This window comes from Oncorhynchus mykiss, chromosome 20, assembly GCF_013265735.2.
Source record: "Oncorhynchus mykiss isolate Arlee chromosome 20, USDA_OmykA_1.1, whole genome shotgun sequence".
In the NCBI taxonomy this organism is placed as follows: domain Eukaryota; kingdom Metazoa; phylum Chordata; class Actinopteri; order Salmoniformes; family Salmonidae; genus Oncorhynchus; species Oncorhynchus mykiss.
Window position 1 is genome coordinate 38,515,265 of NC_048584.1, and position 21,507 is coordinate 38,536,771.

The 21,507-nt window shown below is 43.8% G+C and overlaps 1 protein-coding gene across 2 annotated transcripts; it reads right to left on the reverse strand.

Annotated features, from left to right (window-relative positions):
* Positions 1-337: 337 nt before the first annotated feature.
* Positions 338-12,710, reverse strand: LOC110499451 (G-protein coupled receptor family C group 5 member C). 2 transcript variants are annotated; one of them, XM_036956315.1, is made up of 5 exons: positions 12,363-12,710; positions 7,285-8,353; positions 3,733-3,836; positions 2,842-2,961; positions 338-1,613 (listed from the first exon to the last, which is right to left on the reverse strand). In XM_036956315.1, the coding sequence occupies exons 2-5, from the start codon at positions 8,336-8,338 to the stop codon at positions 1,581-1,583; spliced, it is 1,311 nt and encodes a 436-aa protein (XP_036812210.1). In that variant the 5' UTR covers positions 8,339-8,353; positions 12,363-12,710; the 3' UTR covers positions 338-1,580. The 2 variants fall into 2 exon arrangements, with proteins under 2 accessions (XP_036812210.1, XP_036812209.1); XM_036956314.1 differs by having other exon boundaries at positions 2,842-2,964.
* Between the last annotated feature and the right edge of the window lie 8,797 nt (positions 12,711-21,507).

Consider the following 21,507-nt stretch of genomic DNA (forward strand, 5'->3'; position numbering starts at 1 on the left):
AACAGTATTAGGGTAAACAACAGTATTAGGTATTAACAGTATTAGGGTAAATAACAGTATTAGGTATTAACAGTATTAGGTATTAACAGTATTAGGTAATAACAGTATCAGGGTAAACAACAGTATTAGGTATTAACAGTATTAGGGTAAATAACAGTATTAGGTATTAACAGTATTAGGGTAAACAACAGTATTAGGTATTAACACTATTAGGTATTAACAGTATTAGGTATTAACAGTATTAGGTATTAACAGTATTAGGTAATAACAGTATCAGGGTAAACAACAGTATTAGGTATAATATTGATTCATTATGACAGATTCTCTGGACTGTATGTACTTCACCATGAAATGTTTATTTAGATTTTCATTTTTCTTTCAGACATCAATGGCTGTTGATACAGTATGTTCAACCAATCGATTCACTCACTGTCGTTTTACAACACATCATGTTAGATTGAACATTTAGGATTTCATTTACAGGTGTTGGCTCAAAACCGATTTACAAGAAAAGTAATTACTGTAAATGTCTTAAATATCATATTTCCAAATTCATACAACAATTCATACAACAATTGATTCCTTACATATGTAGAGGGAGAAGCCATTCATTGGCATGGCATTAACATTAGGTCATTCAACAATCTTTAGCCACAAATTGAAATAGCAATTTTAACTTTCTGAAAGTGATACCCATTCACAAGCCAGGCACTAAACATTGACATAATAATATCGACACTTACTTCAATTGAAAGCTCGAAAGTGCACGCTTTCTGTACGCTAAAACCTATAAATGAGTGCATTAGTGTTAGGTAGGTATCCCCCGTGACAGAAGAGACCTTTTCCAAGATTCCATGGAACCATAGAGGGTGTTCCAGGTATGGAATGTTCCACTGTTAAGGGGTCCTCTTCTGAGAACACTGGGATGACAGGTTTATCCCATCACACCAGTTGCCCCCCCTCGCTTGACTGATCCTGTTGTTGGCTGCACTTCCACGTGACTACTGTGTATGTGACTATTGTGTGTGTGTGTGTGTGTGTGTGTGTATATATCTATCTTTGTAGCCTAAATACACCCCCACATGCTAAGAGAGAGTGAGACTAGTATTCCATGCTGTTAGCATGCTCACATTTCATCTGTCACAGTGTGTCCAGCGGAGAGCTCAGCTCATAGTCAGAGGTGACCTCTGCAAAAGGTATTGTTCTCTCCCAACGCCATGGGCCTGCTCTCTGTGGGTTGCTTTGACTCCTGTCAGACAGACAGATGGGGCAGGGACTGGAACGGGGACAGACAGACCTGTAGGACACTGTCCATCTATCGATAGAGGGTTATGTCGTACACAGGACTGTCCAATCTTTAGGGGTTTTACAAAGGGCAAACTGTTCGTGTCGTTCACCTAAACGTCACCTCTGGAGTCTGATAGGCTGGTAGGTCAGAGTTCAGGTAGGCCTCATTGTGATGGGTCCCGTTAAAACCAGCTCATATCAAGGATGCAATGGACAACAGCAAAATAGAGTCAACATGAGGAAACTGTAGCAATAAATATGTCTTGAGGAGAGAGGTGTAAAGTAGTCTGTGTTCACCACTGGGATATCTTCTGCAGTCCATTCCCCTGAAAACAGAAAAAGATGGAGAGATATTGTTAAAAAACCGATATAGACCTAATGTCATATAAATAGGTATAGTGTACAGACAGTGCTAACGCAATATGTGTGTCGGGAAAAAAAAACTGAAACTGAAAGAAGGTCAAAGGAAAGGCCGTTAACACCGGGAAAAACACCGGGAAAAACACCGGGAAAAACACTGGGAAAAACACTGGGAAAAACACTGGGAAAAACACTGGGAAAAACACTGGGAAAAACACTGGGAAAAACACTGGGAAAAACACTGGGAAAAACACTGGGAAAAACACTGGGAAAAACACCGGGAAAAACACCGGGAAAAACACTGGGAAAAACACCGGGAAAAACACCGGGAAAAACACTGGGAAAAACACCGGGAAAAACACTGGGAAAAACACCGGGAAAAACACTGGGAAAAACACTGAGAAAAACACCGGGAAAAACACTGGGAAAAACACCGGGAAAAACACCGGGAAAAACACTGGGAAAAACACCGGGAAAAACACTGGGAAAAACACCGGGAAAAACACTGGGAAAAACACCGGGAAAAACACCGGGAAAAACACTGGGAAAAACACCGGGAAAAACACCGGGAAAAACACCGGGAAAAACACTGGGAAAAACACTGGGAAAAACACTGGGAAAAACACTGGGAAAAACACCGGGAAAAACACTGGGAAAAACACTGGGAAAAACACCGGGAAAAACACTGGGAAAAACACCGGGAAAAACGAAGTGAAAAGAGACGACTGATCCAAAGCAATAAGAGAAACAGATGGGATGGACAAAAAACAACCACATATGTAGAGATAGAAACCGTCCAATAAGACAAGACGACAGTACAAGACCAGGAAGAAACGTAAGTGACAGGCTTGTCAAGATGAAACGGAGACCGAGAAGGAATGCATTGTGATTGTGTGTGTTTACTGTATACAGTATCCACCTTTGTAGCCAAAATACCCCCCCCCCCCCCCCCCCATGCTAAGAGAGAGTGAGACGAGGACTGTATTTTCCACCATTCTCAGAGGAGAAGAGGAGAACGGACAGGGAGAGAGGTGAGGAGAATATGTCAGAGGACAGCGGGCACGAGTCCCAAATGGCACCCTATTCCATATATAGTGCACTACTTTTGTCCAGGGCTCTGGTCAAAAGTAGCACTGCGAAGGGAATAGGGTGCCATTTTGGAACGCATCACAGGGTCTTTCTATCTCCACCTACACTGTGGCCCTGCTGGGTCTGTGTGTCTGCTGTCTTGTCGGTGCGACCCGACAGGATACTGCCCCCGCTGTGGGCCACGGAGCTGTTGTTGGTGGAGGCTCGGGGGATGTGAGACATTTCCTGCTGCGACCAGACATACACAAGGAACACAACATGCTCGTCATGATCCATACGAAAGAGAACGGAAGAATATTTACACACAATGGATATGAATAAAGATCCCTCTTTCTTTTTAATGAAACAATTGAAAAACACAACAACAACAACCTGTGGCAGTGTGTGTGTGTCGCGCCCGTACGTGTGTGTGTGTGTGTGTGTGTGTCACGCCCGTACGTGTGTGTGTGTGTGTCACGCCCGTACGTGTGTGTGTGTGTGTGTGTCACGCCCGTACGTGTGTGTGTGTGTGTCACGCCCGAACGTGTGTGTGTGTGTGTGTGTGTCACGCCCGTACGTGTGTGTGTGTGTGTGTGTCGCGCCCGTACGTGTGTGTGTGTGTGTGTGTCACGCCCGTACGCGTGTGTGTGTGTGTGTGTGTGTGTCACGCCCGTACGTGTGTGTGTGTGTGTGTGTCACGCCCGTACGTGTGTGTGTGTGTGTGTGTGTGTCGCGCCCGTACGTGTGTGTGTGTGTGTCACGCCCGTACGTGTGTGTGTGTGTGTGTGTCACGCCCGTACGTGTGTGTGTGTGTGTGTGTGTGTGTCACGCCCGTACGTGTGTGTGTGTGTGTGTGTCACGCCCATACGTGTGTGTGTGTGTGTGTGTGTCACGCCCGTACGTGTGTGTGTGTGTGTGTCACGCCCGTACGTGTGTGTGTGTGTGTGTGTGTGTCACGCCCGTACGTGTGTGTGTGTGTGTGTGTGCATGGACAAACAATTGATGGCCAGTACTCACATTCCCCATTCCCCTGCTGATGAGAGCCAGCTCAGTGGGCTGGTAGACAGAATGGTGGCTCTGACCACTATAGCCGCTGTATGGAGACACAACTTTGTTGGGACCTACGAGGGAAAATTAACAAGAAAACATTCGACAACATTAGATCCCAATCACACACTGAGTGGCTTTCAATGACATAGACTGACCCAGGTTAATCCAGGTGAAAGCAATGATCCCTTATTGATGACACTTGTTAAATCCACTTCAAAATCAGTGTAGATGAAGGGGAGGAGACGGGTTAAAGAATGATTTTTAAGCCTTGAGACAATTGAGACATGGATTGTGTACGTGTGTCTTTCAGAGGGTGAATGGACAAGACAAAATATTGAGGTGCCTTTGAATGGGGTAAGGTTTTTCACACTCAACAGCTTCCCGTGTGTATCAACAATGGCCCACCACCCAAAGGACGTCCAGCCAACTTGACAAAACCGTGGGAAGCATTTGGGTCAACATGGGCCAGTATCCCTGTCAACATGGGCCAGCATCCCTGTCAACATGGGCCAGCATCCCTGTCAACATGGGCCAGCATCCCTGTCGACATGGGCCAGCATCCCTGTCGACATGGGCCAGCATCCCTGTCGACATGGGCCAGCATCCCTGTCAACATGGGCCAGCATCCCTGTCGACATGGGCCAGCATCCCTGTCAACATGGGCCAGTATCCCTGTCAACATGGGCCAGCATCCCTGTCAACATGGGCCAGCATCCCTGTCAACATGGGCCAGCATCCCTGTCGACATGGGCCAGCATCCCTGTCGACATGGGCCAGCATCCCTGTCAACATGGGCCAGCATCCCTGTCGACATGGGCCAGTATCCCTGTCAACATGGGCCAGCATCCCTGTCGACATGGGCCAGCATCCCTGTGGAACGCTTTCTACATGTGTAGAGTCCATGACCCGACGAACTGAGGCTGTTCTGAGGGCAAAAGGGGTTGCAACTCAATATTAGGAAGGTGTTCCTATTGTTTTGCACACTCAGTGTTTATGTCGGGACAATGGGATACTTTCTTTATATCATCACGTTTTCAAATCCTAAATCTCAATCAAATCCACGTAGTCAGACATTCACGGGCGCGTTCAAGCAGTATCCTCTGGGTACTCAGTGTTCCCAAGCAACCAGTCATAGTAGCTTGTTCTATTCAACCACCAAGACAAGATCATAAACAACAGACGCAGGCGATACGTCTATTATCTCCGCTGTGCAGTCAAATGTGCAGTCCTCTATAAAGGTAGGATGGATAATGCTTGGTTAATGTGAGAGACATTTTTGTTTCCCCCCCCAGGTGGAATTGCCTGGTCCTCCCCTGTGAAATATCTGCCTACCATGACACTGTTGCCACACCTTGTTTGCTAATTGAGACAGCGCGGTAACGCAAACACAAACAGTGATGTTGGGGCAAGCTGACGAGTGTGTGTTTGTGTGTGTATGTGTCAGTGTTTGTGTATGCATGGTATACTGGTTAGGTCACTGTTTTGTCCTGGACATCTGAATCCCATTGAGTCACCTGGTAGACCCGTGGTAATGGAATATATGTGTGGGAGAGAGAGAGGATTTGGTTGGTTAAATGTTTAAATAAGTCCTCAGGATATACAAAGACAATGAAGGACTTTTTCTGGTTTCATAGCTCTCTGTCGTCACGACAGATATCATCCTTCGGTTCTCAGTCTCTCCCAGAAAAGGTTGATTCGTTTTTAAAAACAAACAACATTTTCCTGTTAATATTTAATAATAGTTAAATATGAATAGAAAATCGCCAAAAATGGAAGGGTTATTTTTTGTCAAATCCTTCTCTGTTCTCACCTCATTATTAGTTTGATATGGCAACTGATGTGTCAGAGGCCAGATAGCAGAGGGCTCGTTATATTTTTGTTCCTTTTATTTTATCAAACATGATTCTCCACTCAGTATAAACTGACTAAACACTGTATGTGTTCTAATAATGTATTGATATGTTCCCAGACCTTGGGCAACGTGCTGGAACATTGGTACATTGTGGGAGGCCAAAATCAAATCAAATCTAACCTGTCTGTCTAGAGACGAGTCACCTGGTGCCAGCTGATCTCAACAGACCAGGACATACAGTAGGTTAACCTCAGTCAGGACAGAGCTGCTAACTCATGTGGCGCCATCCGCATTAACCCGTGCTATTATTCCTCCCTCCCACTCTGACCTAAACCATTGCCTGCGTCCCAAATGGCCCCCTATTCCCTATAAAGTGCACTACTTTTGACCAGTGCCTTTGGTCAAATGTAGTGCCCTATATAGGAAACAGGGTGCCATTTGGTTGTGATGAGGTGAGGCCAGGGCAAGCCGAGGACAGGTGGAGCAGCATCAAAGAGATAGAGTGGGAGGAGAGGAGAGGAGAGGGGAGGGGAGGGGAGGGGAGGGGAGGAGAGGAGAGGAGAGGAGAGGAGAGGAGAGGAGAGGAGAGGAGAGGAGAGGAGAGGAGAGGAGAGGAGAGGAGAGGAGAGGAGAGGAGACACAGTGTCCTGTCTGGCTGTGCTGCAGCCTGCGAGATCAGATTATGGTCGCCAATAGGATAAAAACCACATCAGCATATCAAATTCTTTAAGGTATGCAGATTGTACTGTATACTGGATGTGAAATTCAGTACTGTTTCAATGATATTCATTGAGCTTTTCTTATCCATCTCGCAGATTATTTTCAACTTACTGTTTTGGAAGATATTTTATTTCAGACTCAGGGGTCATTGAAAAAAAAGTACATTGGAATATGAACAAATAAACTGTAGAGTGTGCAGATTGTTACATGTAGACAACAATGTTATTTCATTCACGTGTCTGACTATACGTACGAAAGCCCCATACCTTCCTGAACCTGCTGACAAGCCCCATACCCTCCTGAACCTGCTGACAAGCCCCATACCCTCCTGAACCTGCTGACAAGCCCCATACCTTCCTGAACCTGCTGACAAGCCCCATACCCTCCTGAACCTGCTGACAAGCCCCATACCCTCCTGAACCTGCTGACAAGCCCCATACCCTCCTGAACCTGTTGACAAGCCCCATACCCTCCTGAACCTGCTGACAAGCCCCATACCTTCCTGAACCTGCTGACAAGCCCCATACCCTCCTGAACCTGCTGACAAGCCCCATACCCTCCTGAACCTGCTGACAAGCCCCATACCCTCCTGAACCTGCTGAAAAGCCCCATACCCTCCTGAACCTGCTGACAAGCCCCATACCCTCCTGAACCTGATGACAAGCCCCATACCCTCCTGAACCTGCTGACAAGCCCCATACCCTCCTGAATCTGCTGACAAGCCCCATACCCTCCTGAACCTGCTGACAAGCCCCATACCCTCCTGAACCTGCTGACAAGCCCCATACCCTCCTGAACCTGCTGACAAGCCCCATACCTTCCTGAACCTGCTGACAAGCCCCATACCTTCCCGAACCTGCTGACAAGCCCCATACCCTCCTGAACCTGCTGACAAGTATGTGTGTGTGTATGTGTACGGTACTGTGTGTGTGTGTGTGGCTACATACCGAAGTTGGGCTCATCCATAGAGAAAGCCTTGTTCTCCATAAACATGCTCTGGGCTCCTTGCTCCCTCAGGATATTCTCATAGCCCACACCTCTGCTCAGGTCCTCTCCGAACCCTGGTGCGCCCCCCTCCTCTTCCCCGGTCAGAGAGCATATCTCTGGGATGGTGTAGAGGATCAGGAACACCCAGGCGTTGCTGACCAGGGCGATGGCCAGGGTAGGGTCATCCCAGCTGGGTCCGCCGGTCGTCTGGTTCCCCCAGACGTACATGGTAATCCAGGCCACCCAGATGAACACAGAGAGGAGACCCGTGACGAGGATGAAGGCTCCCTTCTTGCGCCACTGTTTGTATTTCCCGCACAGGGTGGGTAAGGAAGCCACTACGACAGCTAGGAGAAGATTCAATACGTAGATCAGCGCCATGACAAAGTCCCGGTTGGCGATGTTACAAGGCACGTCCATGGCTGTGCCAAGTGCTATCCCTGTAGCGTTGAGAGGATATTGAACCACAGTGATGATCAGCCACTCCGTGTTGATGACCACCTCCACCAGCCAGAGTCCCAGGGCTCCCAGACACAGCACCGAGGCCCGGGGCCCCCGATCTCCCCTGCGGGCCAGGAGGTTCAGCTTCACACACTGCATGAGAAGACACGCGAAGCACCCGGCGAACAGCACCCCGAAGAGGAAGCGTCGCGAAGCACAGGTGGCGAAGTCCTTCCCTACGATGAAGGAGAAGGTGAGGCAGAAGAGGCCCAGGGTACTGACCAGGAAGCAGGCATGGAGGCCCACGGAGCACATCCTATTCTTGTCTGTGATGAAGGGCAGGCTGGCCAGGAGGACGATGAAGAGGACGATGGAGACCAGCACGCCGGCCGCCGCCAACGCTTCCAGCACGATGCCCCATACGGCACTGAGGTCACACAGGCTGTAGTACAGGGAGCCTACGTTGGAGCCACACCCACTTGGGGTCACACTGGCAGCCATCGAGACGGGGAAAGACCAGAGAGTGATGACGGTCGGGACTAGGAGATGAAGTCTCTGGAGTGTGTGGTCCATGTTGTTGGGCAGCACCTGTTGACACAGAGATAGAAGGAGAGACTCAGTAGGTTGGCATTTCAGAAGGTTCTTAAGAGGGAGAAGAGAGAAACCAGGGTCGTTGTCATACATTAAATAGTCACTCTTGATACACCCAAGCGGGTAAACATGAGTCAAGAGCAAACAGATAAAATTATACTGTAATCAGGATGTAACGGCGTATACCCACTTTACACAAACAACAGATGGAAAGATTTTATTTATGTTTAAAATGGCTTAGATGTTAATTTTTACAACTTTTTTCTAAAGGTACCAGAGGTACCAGAGGTACCAGAGGTATTTCTGAAGCTGGCATTTATCCAAGCCCTTTTTGAGAATCATTGATAAGACTTTAAAAACAAATATAGAGTTAGTCCACCGTGTGAGCATGATACCACTTAGGAATGTCAGTTGAGACACTCTTTAACGGTCAGAGGACACAGTATAGTACAGCACACACACACACACACACACACACACACACACACACACACACACACACACACACACACACACACCATATAAATTCACTCACAAGACACCACACATACTATACACACAGTGTACAAAACATTTGGAACACCTTCCTAATATTGAGTTTCAACCCCCCCCCCCCCCCCCAATTGATCAGGGCATGGACTCTAAGAGGTGTGGAAAGCGTTCCACAGGGATGTTGACTCACAGTTGTGTCAAGTTGGCTAAATGTCCTTTGGGTGGTGGACCACCTTCTTGATACACACGGGAAACTGTTGAGGGTGAAAAACCCAGCAACGTTGCAGTTCTTGACACAAACCGGTGTGCCTGGCACCTACTGCCATACCCCGTTCAACGGCACTTAAATCTTTTGTCTTGCCCATTCACACGTACACAATCCATGGTTCAAGGCTTAATAAGGGAACACTAGTCACATTAATAATGTTTAAATAATGTTTACACACCACGCTACTCATCTCATATGAATATACTGTATTCTATTCTACTGTATTTCAGTCAATGCCACTCTGACATTGCTCGATCTAATAATTTATATATTTCTTAATACCGTTATTTTACTTTTAGATTCGTGTGTATTGTTGTGAATTGTTTTTTAGATATTACTGCACTGTTGGAGATAGAAACACAAGCATTTCGCTACACGCGCAATAACATCTGCTAAATATGTGTACGCGACCAATAAAATTTGATTTGATCTATTTGGTTATGAAATGTCTGCTCAGTGTAATGTAATTTGACGGGGACAGAGAGAAATGGCATGGCACAGCATTCAAATAAGTCTGGTCTACTGTAGGGATGCTTATTTTCAAAAAAGTTGGCGGTTGTTTAGATGAGTTTGACAAACTCATCACAAGGGCAAATCTTGGTCTTAAAATAGAAGCTTTAAAAAGGCTCATGGCACATAATCTCAAATTCAAGTTATAGTTGGAGCAATGCACGTACACTGAGTGTACAAAACATTAGGAACACCTGCTCTTTCCATGACATAGGCTGACCAGGTGAATCCAGGTGAAAGTTATGATCACCTATTTGATGATGCTTGTTAAATACACTTCAATCAGTGTAGATGAAGGGAAGGGGACAGGTTGAAGAAGGATGTTTAAAAAAGGATCAGACCCTTTTTTACAAATTTTGCCTTCAGGACCTGAAGCAAGGATGTGCATATTCTTGATACCATTTTAAAGGAAACACTTTGAAGTTTGTGGAAATGTGAAATTAATGTAGGAGAATATAACACAGTAGATCTGGGGAAATATAATACAAAGAAAAAAAATGTTTTTTTTTTCATCATCTTTGAAATACAAGAGGAAGGTCACAATGTATTATTCCAGGTTAGACGCAATTTCGATTGTGGCCACTAGATGACAACAGTGTATGTGCAACGTGTTAGACTGATCCAATGAACCATTGCATTTCTGTTCAAAATGTTGTATCAAGTCTGCCCAAATACGCCAAATTTGTTAATTGATACGTTTTCAAGTTCATAACTGTGCACTCTCCTCAAACAATAGCATGGTATTATTTCACTGTAATAGTTACTGTAAATTGGACAGTGCAGTTAGATTAACAAGGATTTAAGCTTTCTGCCCATATCAAATATGTCTATGTCCTGGGAAATGTTCTTGTTACTTACAACCTCATGCTAATCACATTAGCCTACGTTAGCTCAACTGTCCCGCGAGGTGGGGGGGGGGGGGATCATGTAGAGGTTAAAGTGGCCAGTAATTCCAAGTCTATGTATATAGGGCAGCAGCCTCTAAGGTGCAGGGTTGAGTAACCGGGTGGTAGCCGGCTAGTGATGGCTATTTAACAGTCGGATGGCCTTGAGATAGAAGCTGTTTTTCAGTCTCTCGGTCACAGCTTTGATGCACCTGTACTGACCTCGCCTTCTGGATGAGAGAGGGGTCAACAGGTCGTGGCTCGGGTGGTTGATGTCCTTGATGATCTTTTTGACCTTCCTGTGACATTGGATGCCATAGGTGTCCTGGAGGGCAGGTAGTGTGCCCCCGATGATGCGTTGGGCAGACCTCACTACCCTCTGGAGAGCCCTGCAGTTGCGGGTGGTGCAGTTGCCGTATCAGGTGGTGATACAGCCCGACAGGAGGCTCTCAATTGTGCATCTGTAAAAGTTTGTGAGGATTTTAGGGGCCAAGCCAAATTTCTTCAGCCTCCTGAGGTTGAAAAGGCACTGTTGCATCTTCTTCACCTCACATGTGTGTGGTGATGAATCATTTAAGATCATCAGTGATGTGTACGCTGAGGAACTCGAAGCTTTCCACCTTCACTGCGGTCCCGTCGATGTGGATAGGGGATGTGCTCCCTCTGCTGTTTCCCGAAGTTCACGATCAGCTCCATTGTTTTGTTGACGTTGAGAGAGAGAGAGGTTATTTTCCTGGCACCACTCTCCCAGGGCCCTCACCTCCTCCCTTGATGGTGTTGTTGTGGTGGCAAATGCTGTTCAGTTTCCTGCCATGAAGCCACTGCTCAGCTGTAAGAAAGACATCCTTCTCTCTGTATTTCCATGTGCCTTAATTCAATAACGCTCATGTAATACCATTTTCTTGGCAATTCTGCCAATAATGTAACTAAGTTTGTGTTGGGCACTAGGGAGTAAGTAGCAAAACAGGTAGTTAATTGTTTGTGGCGGGAGGAAGTATTGGAGGGCCAATTGTTGAGATCTTATCACACATATAAACACGTATATAGGCATAGACACACACACACACAGCAACTAAAAGAGAGAGTCAAGGTCTCGGTGGCATGCAGTAACCAAACAAAAGCCCATGGATATGTTAACCCAGGGGTTTCTCAATATATGTTAACCCAGGGGTTTCTCAATGTGGGTATACCGTCTTCGTTCTCGATTCGGGGTAAAACGTATCTTATGTCTGTGTCCAGTTGCAGGTGGTTCTACACAAAACCAGTGAAAACCCAGAAAGATAGAACGGGAAGCTCTGACAAATCACTCCACAGAATATCACTCTTTCAATCCAATTAAACCAGAAGTAAAACACCCCCAAAAAATGAAACTTAAGAATGTGAAGCATAGAAATAGTGCACATAGAACAGATTTACCGAATGACAGATTTATAACTCACATTTCTATGTGAATATGGTGGGGTCACCCCAAAAGTTACACATTGCAGTTTAAATGTATGTTTTATTAGATGTTTTTTCTCAATTCCCTTCCTGCATAAGGAACCAGCACTACAGAATCGGGCAGAGTAAATTTAAATAGAATTGTATTTCGTTTCTGGCAGACTATTCCGTTTTTTTTTTGCAAGCTGATTCCTAGCAACGCTAGTGTGTAAATAGCGTTGCTAAAAACAGATAAGCGAATCCCTGAGGCTCAATTATAGGCTTTTAACCAACTATTAAATATTTATATTTTTGGGAACACTTTTCAAAAAGTCATAGTCTATGTATTTGGAGTGTCACTATTAGACCGTGCGTAGTCGCTGTACCCCCACTACCTCTTTTCACTATGAAATGAATCTGTAGAAGACCTTACCTTCGGGTGTCTGATCAGTGTTTTGTTCTTGGTGGTCTTTGATAATGTCGCTATTCGTTCACCTGTTCTAAGCCACAACGATAGAAAACGCGCTCAACATCGTCTCCAGGTAGCCTATCCAGTGGGTTAAAAGGTAATAGCTCTTTTGAAAATGTCGTGTATATTCCGTTTCTAGTTGTTTATAAATTAGCCCGAATGACACTGCACTCACTGCTTTTAGCAAAATGTTGAAATATTGAAATCAGGGTTGGATCTCACAAAAGTAGGCGACTAGTGCTGAAGTCCTGTGGCTGTGATGTGGACAGAGGAGCGATTGGTCCTTGGATAGCGACTGCCTCTCTCTCTCTCTCTCTCTCTCTCTCTCTCTCTCGCACACACACACGCCTTCTCTCTCTCTTGCGCGCGCGCACACACACACTATTTGGATGAATAGCCTACTAACAGGGTAGGGTTGGAGAACAATTAGTGTTACTCTAAATTGAATAATACAAGTAACTTTTTGTCTTTTTAATTAAGCAGGGATGAAAGGTGTCTAGTTCGAATAATTAAATAGTTAATAGCACAGGAAGTAGCTCAAAGGTTTTGCGCGCCTCTAGTGCGCTCTCTGTCCAAGCTGCTCCATTAGACCGAGGTGAGTCGAACATAATGTATCTTTGCCATTGGGTCATCAAGACTAGAAATAGACCATTGTACATAAAGGAGTCGATATATTCGTGCCTCTCCTCAGATCATGTATAGTCTATGATGAAATATATAGACACCCCCAATGTGTCAATAGCCTAGCTGTGCATCTGCACACACACTGTTAAGAGAGAAATATGTATTTCATCAGAGGAGGAATGAGGAGACACCTGGTGGCAGTGCAGCGCTTACCAGGCTACTAGTCCAACTGTTGATCACTTTGACATCAGAGACACCTGGTGGCAGTGCACCGCTTACCAGGCTACTAGTCCAACTGTTGATCACTTTGACATCAGAGACACCTGGTGGCAGTGCACCGCTTACCAGGCTACTAGTCCAACTGTTGATCACTTTGACATCAGAGCCACAGTGCACTCCATGTAGGCTACTAGTTAACATGTCACATGGAAGGCTACTAGTTAACATATCACATGGAAGGCTACTAGTTAACATGTCAAATGGAAGGCTACTAGTTAACATGTCACATGGAAGGCTACTAGTTAACATGTCACATGGGAGGCTACTAGTTAACATGTCACACATGGAAGGCTACTAGTTAATGTGTTAAACATGGAAGGCTACTAGTTAACATGTCACACATGGAAGGCTACTAGTTAACATGCCACACATGGAAGGCTACTAGTTAACATGTCACATGGAAGGCTACTAGTTAACGTGTCACACATGGGAGGCTACTAGTTAACATGTCACACATGGAAGGCTACTAGTTAATGTGTTAAACATGGAAGGCTACTAGTTAACTTATCACACATGGAAGGCTACTAGTTAACATGTCACATGGAAGCCTACTAGTTAACATGTCACACATGGAAGGCTACTAGTTAACGTGACACACATGGAAGGCTACTAGTTAACATGTCACACATGGAAGGCTACTAGTTAACATGTCACAAATGGAAGGCTACTAGTTAACATGTCACACATGGAAGGCTACTAGTTAACGTGTCACAAATGGAAGGCTACTAGTTAACATGTCACACATGGAAGGCTACTAGTTAACATGTCACATGGAAGGCTACTAGTTAACATGTCACATGGAAGGCTACTAGTTAACATGTCACACATGGAAGGCTACTAGTTAACATGTCACACATGGAAGGCTACTAGTTAACGTGTCACACATGGAAGGCTACTAGTTAACATGTCACACATGGAAGGCTACTAGTTAATGTGTTAAACATGGAAGGCTACTAGTTAATGTGTTAAACATGGAAGGCTACTAGTTAACATGTCACAAATGGAAGGCTACTAGCTAACATGTCACACATGGAAGGCTACTAGTTAACGTGACACACATGGAAGGCTACTAGTTAACATGTCACACATGGAAGGCTACTAGTTAACATGTCACAAATGGAAGGCTACTAGTTAACATGTCACACATGGAAGGCTACTAGTTAACGTGTCACAAATGGAAGGCTACTAGTTAACATGTCACACATGGAAGGCTACTAGTTAACATGTCACATGGAAGGCTACTAGTTAACATGTCACATGGAAGGCTACTAGTTAACATGTCACACATGGAAGGCTACTAGTTAACATGTCACACATGGAAGGCTACTAGTTAACGTGTCACACATGGAAGGCTACTAGTTAACATGTCACACATGGAAGGCTACTAGTTAACATGTCACACATGGAAGGCTACTAGTTAACATGTCACACATGGAAGGCTACTAGTTAACATGTCACATGGAAGGCTACTAGTTAACATGTCACATGGAAGCCTACTAGTTAACATGTCACACATGGAAGGCTACTAGTTAACATGTCACACATGGAAGGCTACTAGTTAACATGTCACACATGGAAGGCTACTAGTTAACATGTCACATGGAAGGCTACTAGTTAACGTGTCACACATGGAAGGCTACTAGTTAACATGTCACATGGAAGGCTACTAGTTAACATGTCACATGGAAGGCTACTAGTTAACATGCCACATGGAAGCCTACTAGTTAACATGTCACACATGGAAGGCTACTAGTTAACATGTCACACATGGAAGGCTACTAGTTAACGTGTCACACATGGAAGGCTACTAGTTAACATGTCACATGGAAGGCTACTAGTTAACATGTCACATGGAAGCCTACTAGTTAACATGTCACACATGGAAGGCTACTAGTTAACATGTCACACATGGAAGGCTACTAGTTAACGTGTCACACATGGAAGGCTACTAGTTAACATGTCACATTGAAGGCTACTAGTTAACATGTCACACATGGAAGGCTACTAGTTAACATGTCACACATGGAAGGCTACTAGTTAACATGTCACACATGGAAGGCTACTAGTTAATGTGTTACACATGGAAGACTACTAGTTAACTTATCACACATGGAAAGCTACTAGTTAACTTATCACACATGGAAAGCTATTGGCTTTTTTTCACCCATTGGCTTTTGATTGTGATAATACCATTAGTTTGGTCTCGCATCTAAACAGTCAAAACACCTCTCCCAACCCGGTTTTGTGAAAAACATGTTTTTAAAACATCTGTTGTCTTATATTCTGCCTTGTCTCCACGCTCTGTCCACCAGTTCACACCACAATGAAACACTAAAGGTGGCTGCTGAAAGACAAATTGAAGAATATGTTTGATTCTGGTGTGGTTGTTGTTGCTGTTGCCCATGTGACAATGTCATTTAATCCAAAAATACATCACCTGGCAATACCTGAGGTCAGTTGTGGGGCAGGGGGCAGGTAAGCCTACAGTAAGTTCATGTATGTAACAAATGGGCAGGACTGGTGACAGACACCAATGGACATAGAGTTGTAGTCAACCTTTAGTAGTCAATTGAAATGCCATGTTTTTATTTCAATCTTGCCTTTTTTATGTGAACTCTTGGTTTTCTATTTGACTACCATAGTTGGTGTCTACAGTTGGCTATCATCTGAAACTAAATTTATACCTGTGAGTGTTGAAACAACTGTCTGTCTGCCTGCCTGCCCTATGTACATAGACATGGAATCACTGGTCACTTTAATAATGGAACACTGGTCACTTTAATAATGGAACACTGGTCACTTTAATAATGGAACACTGGTCCCTTTAATAATGGAACACTGGCCACATTAATAATGGAACACTGGTCACTTTAATCATGGAACACTGGTCCCTTTAATAATGGAACACTGGTCACTTTAATAATGGAACACTAGTCACTTTAATAATGGAACACTGGTCACTTTAATAATGGAACACTGGTCACTTTAATAATGGAACACTAGTCACTTTAATAATGGAACACTGGTCACTTTAATAATGGAACACTAGTCACTTTAATAATGGAACACTAGTCACTTTAATAATGGAACACTAGTCACTTTAATAATGGAACACTAGTCACTTTAATAATGGAACACTGGTCACTTTAATAATGGAACACTGGGGATGGCTCTAATCATTAAAACAGAGGGGATGGCTCTAATCATTAAAACAGAGGGGATGGCTCTAATCATTATCACACAGAGGGGATGGCTCTAATCATTATCACACAGGGGGGATGGCTCTAACCATTATCACATAGAGGGGATGGCTCTAACCATACTACCATACCAAACATGTACTGTACACTCACGTTAGTTGACTGAACTGCCTAATATAGTACCATACCAAACATGTACTGTACACTCAAGTTAGTTGACTGTCATGCTCAATCAAAGAAGCTCGCTGAGATTGGTATAAGGTTGGTTGGTCTTGTGCTCATGTATGAATACTGTAGATATTACACTTTGACTATGGGATATGTTGATTACTCATCCAACTGGTGATATACACACACAAGTTATTTACAAATATTAATCAGCTAGAAATGATCCAGGTACATAGTGTAAAGATAAGTATTTAGGCTGCCATTTGAAAGACCGGTTCAAACGATAGTGAAGGATAAGTATTTAGGTATTTAAGTATTTTATGGTAATGTTTTATAGTAAGTATTTTATAGTATTCTTTTATAGTGGTCTTTTATGGTAAGTCTTTATGGTAAGTATTTTATAGTAAGTATTTTATAGTAAGTATTTTATGGTAAGTATTTTATAGTATACTTGTTTAGTAGTCTTTTATAGTAAGTATTTTATAGTATTCTTTTGTAGTGGTATTTTATAGTAAGTCTTTATCGTAAGTGTTTTATAGTAAATATTTTATAGTAAGTATTTTATAGTAAGTATTTTATAGTAAGTCTTTATCGTAAGTGTTTTATAGTAAATATTTTATAGTAAGTATTTTATAGTATACTTGTTTAGTAGTCTTTTATAGTAAGTATTTTATAGTATTCTTTTGTAGTGGTATTTTATAGAAAGTCTTTATCGTAAGTGTTTTATAGTAAATATTTTATAGTAAGTATTTTATGGTAAGTATTTTATAGTAAGTCTTTATCGTAAGTGTTTTATAGTAAATATTTTATAGTAAGTATTTTATGGTAAGTATTTTATAGTAAATATTGTATAGTATTATTTTATAGGAAGTATTTTATAGTAAATATTTTATAGTAAGTATTCTTTTATACTAGTCTTTTTATACTGTACTCTATTGTTTACATTTCTTTAGATCGATTTCAAAAGTCATCCACATTGGGGGTTGCTTAATAAATGCAAATACACCAGCAATGAGCTCACTCTGAATCTCACTCAAACAAAAGACAAAATCAACTCATTTTAAACTCATCTTTCTTACTCTCTGTTACTACCAGTGCAAACAGTTGAACTATTTGATGTAGTTGATATGTCTTCTTCTATAGATTATGCTACGGCTATGAGGACAAAACCACATCCTTATTTAGAAGCTTTTCCCTGAGGAAGCATTGATGAGCCAGAGCGGCACGATCAATCGATTCATTCCAATCGATTCATTCCAATCGATTCATTCCAATCGATTCATTCCAGATAAAAGTCTAACCACGGTTCATCAACCCTTAATGAATTTGTTGCGTTAAAAAGCAGATTACACGTGCCAAGTGTTGTCACGGATCCCTCCTGAACTGTCATTGCCCACACACCTGGTCCCCATTTCCCACTGATTGTAATTGTATAAATGTGCCCTTTGGTTTCCTTTGTCCTGTCGATTATTGTGACAATGTCCTTTGGTGGTATGAGTACCTGTGCTGTGTTGTTTTGGCTGTATTGAGCAGACGATTACAGGTCTCGTGTTACTCATTGTGCCCTTGTGTATTTATTCGAGGTGCTCCCCGCTCGTTTGTTTGGGTCTCAACCCTGTGTTTTGTATATGTGTTTGTTTGGGTCTCAACCCTGTGTTTTGTATACGTGTTTGTTTGGGTCTCAACCCTGTGTTTTGTATATGTGTTTGTTTGGGTCTCAACCCTGTGTTTTGTATATGTGTTTGTTTGGGTCTCAACCCTGTGTTTTGTATATGTGTTTGTTTGGGTCTCAACCCTGTGTTTTGTATATGTGTTTGTTTGGGTCTCAACCCTGTGTTTTGTATATGTGTTTGTTTGGGTCTCAACCCTGTGTTTTGTATATGTGTTTGTTTGGGTTCAACCCTGTGTTTTGTATATGTGTTTGTTTGGGTCTCAACCCTGTGTTTTGTATATGTGTTTGTTTGGGTCTCAACCCTGTGTTTTGTATATGTGTTTGTTTAAGTTCAACCCTGTGTTTTTTATACGTGTTTGTTTGGGTTCAACCCTGTGTTTTGTATATGTGTTTGTTTGGGTTCAACCCTGTGTTTTGTATATGTGTTTGTTTGGGTCTCAACCCTGTGTTTTGTATATGTGTTTGTTTGGGTCTCAACCCTGTGTTTTGTATATGTGTTTGTTTGGGTTCAACCCTGTGTTTTGTATATGTGTTTGTTTGGGTCTCAACCCTGTGTTTTGTATATGTGTTTGTTTGGGTCTCAACCCTGTGTTTTGTATATGTGTTTGTTTAAGTTCAACCCTGTGTTTTTTATACGTGTTTGTTTGGGTTCAACCCTGTGTTTTGTATATGTGTTTGTTTGGGTTCAACCCTGTGTTTTGTATATGTGTTTGTTTGGGTTCAACCCTGTGTTTTGTATATGTGTTTGTTTGGGTCTCAACCCTGTGTTTTGTATATGTGTTTGGGTTCAACCCTGTGTTTTGTATATGTGTTTGTTTGGGTTCAACCCTGTGTTTTGTATATGTGTTTGTTTGGGTTCAACCCTGTGTTTTGTATATGTGTTTGTTTGGGTTCAACCCTGTGTTTTGTATAAGTGTTTGTTTGGTCTTTGTCCCCGTGCCTTTACACGGCATGCTGTAATTTGGGTAAATAAAAACCCCTATTACGCATTCCTGCGCCTGTCTCCCGATCCCTTTATACCAAGCGTGACAAGTGTTGATTAACGTATGAAATGATTAGTTAGAACCAGAGATATGTATAGAGAATAGATATGGAGCCGGGTAGAACACTCAGCTCCAAATTAATACTGAGGTCACAAAGTGCTTGTTTATCTCATATTTAAAAACGGTAATACAAATTTGTAAGTAAGTGTGGATGTTTCTAGAGGACTGTTTCACCCCTCAGCCGTGTGATTATCACAGTAAACCCACAGGTCCTCATGCCCTATTGCTGGGATATCTCATTTAAAAATGTTCATTTGAATTTGCCCGTATCGTCTTACTAATGTTTCTAGGGTCTTGTACTGGAGCAGAGGGGAATGTACTGACTGGATGGATCCACGTCTGTCTGTCTGCCTGCCTGCCTGTCTGTCTGTCTGTCTGTCTGTCTGTCTGTCTGTCTGTCTGTCTGTCTGTCTGTCTGTCTGTCTGTCTGTCTGCCTGCCTGCCTGTCTGACATTAGGTTTGTTTAGCTAGCTGAGATGAAGTGGGGAGAGTGTTTTTCAGAAATTTTATTCGCTCCTGCGGCTTTTAGACAGTCACTCACAGCCAGCATTTATTTAAACCTCCACCCAGTTGCCTTTTCATGAGAAATAAACACCAGAGCTAACAGCTGTTGTTTGACCTCACTGTCGCCGTGGAAATGAAGTGCTTAGTGCCATTTCTTTGCTTGATTGGTTTGGGTGTGCTGCTCAGCGAGCAGGATGTTCTGTCATGTTCATGTCTTCTCCATGGTAAAGCATAACAACACCGTATAAACATAATGTCTCACTCTCATTCAGCTTACGTTCCGTCCCTGTTCCTTGATTTGATCAATGTGCAACGAGATGAAGGATTCACAGGAAGTAGCGTGCACATGAAACCGCCATCTCTTTTTCAGTGTCTCTTCCCTCTGTGTGCTAACCAAAGCACTCTGAGCAAATACCTACTGCAAAACGGACCGAAAAAATAAAAAATAAAACAATGTCCATGTGTCTTTCTTTTTAAACAAATAAAAAATTATATCATGATGTGTAATAATGACTAGCTACCGTATATGGTAAACAGCAAAATGTTCAGGCCAAGTGCTCATGATGTCACAAGCCAAATGTTCCCCGAAGGAAAAATAAATAGTTTGTGAGCCATTTAATTGGACTCCCGCTGGGACATCATAAAATCATAAATAACACGTTAATCAGTTACAAAATAAAAACATGCTGCTTAGTTTTCAGTCCAGCAACGGTTCAGTTGAAGGCTCTTTGAGAATGTTCAGCTCAGAGGGCGATTGTCAGCTGTCCACAGAACGTGGTTGGAATACACTCTGTGGTTCAGAGGTCATGAGTGCTTAGGGGGGCCGTGGGATGGAGGGACGGGGTTGATCTCAATTAGGGCTGGTCTAAGGGTCAAGGTCACATGGTCCGTGGGATGGGCTGATGGAGGGAAAGAGGGATGGGGTAAGGGGAGGGTTGGTTCTCAATGAGGGGAGGTCTCACGGTCAAAGTCACATGGTCCGTGGGATGGGGTGTTGGGGGAACTGTGAAGTGGGGTGTTTGGGGGGGGGGACGAAGACAGATGGAAAAGGTGACGTAGGGAAGAGGGTGTTGGTCACAATTAGGAACGATTAAGGTCAAGGTTACATTGTCTGTGGGATGGAGGGATGGGGTGGACGAGAGGGTTGGAGGGATGTAGGGATGGGGGATGGGGTGGACGAGAGGGTTGGAGGGATGGAGGGATGAGGGATGGGGTGGACGAGAGGGTTGGAGGGATGAGGGGATGGGGTGGACGAGAGGTTTGGGGGGATGGAGGGATGGAGGGATGGGGTGGACGAGAGGGTTGGAGGGATGGAGGGATGGAGGGATAGGGTGGACGAGAGGGTTGGAGGGATGGAGGGATGGAGGGATGGGGTGGACGAGAGGGTTGGAGGGATGGAGGGATGGGGTGAACGAGAGGGTTGGAGGGATGGGGTGGACGAGAGGTTTGGAGGGATGGAGGGATGGGGTGGACGAGAGGGTTGGAATGATGGAGGGATGGAGGGATGGGGTGAACGAGAGGGTTGGAGGGATGGGGGGATGGGGTGGACGAGAGGTTTGGAGGGATGGAGGGATGGAGGGATGGGGTGGACGAGAGGGTTGGAGTGATGGAGGGATGGG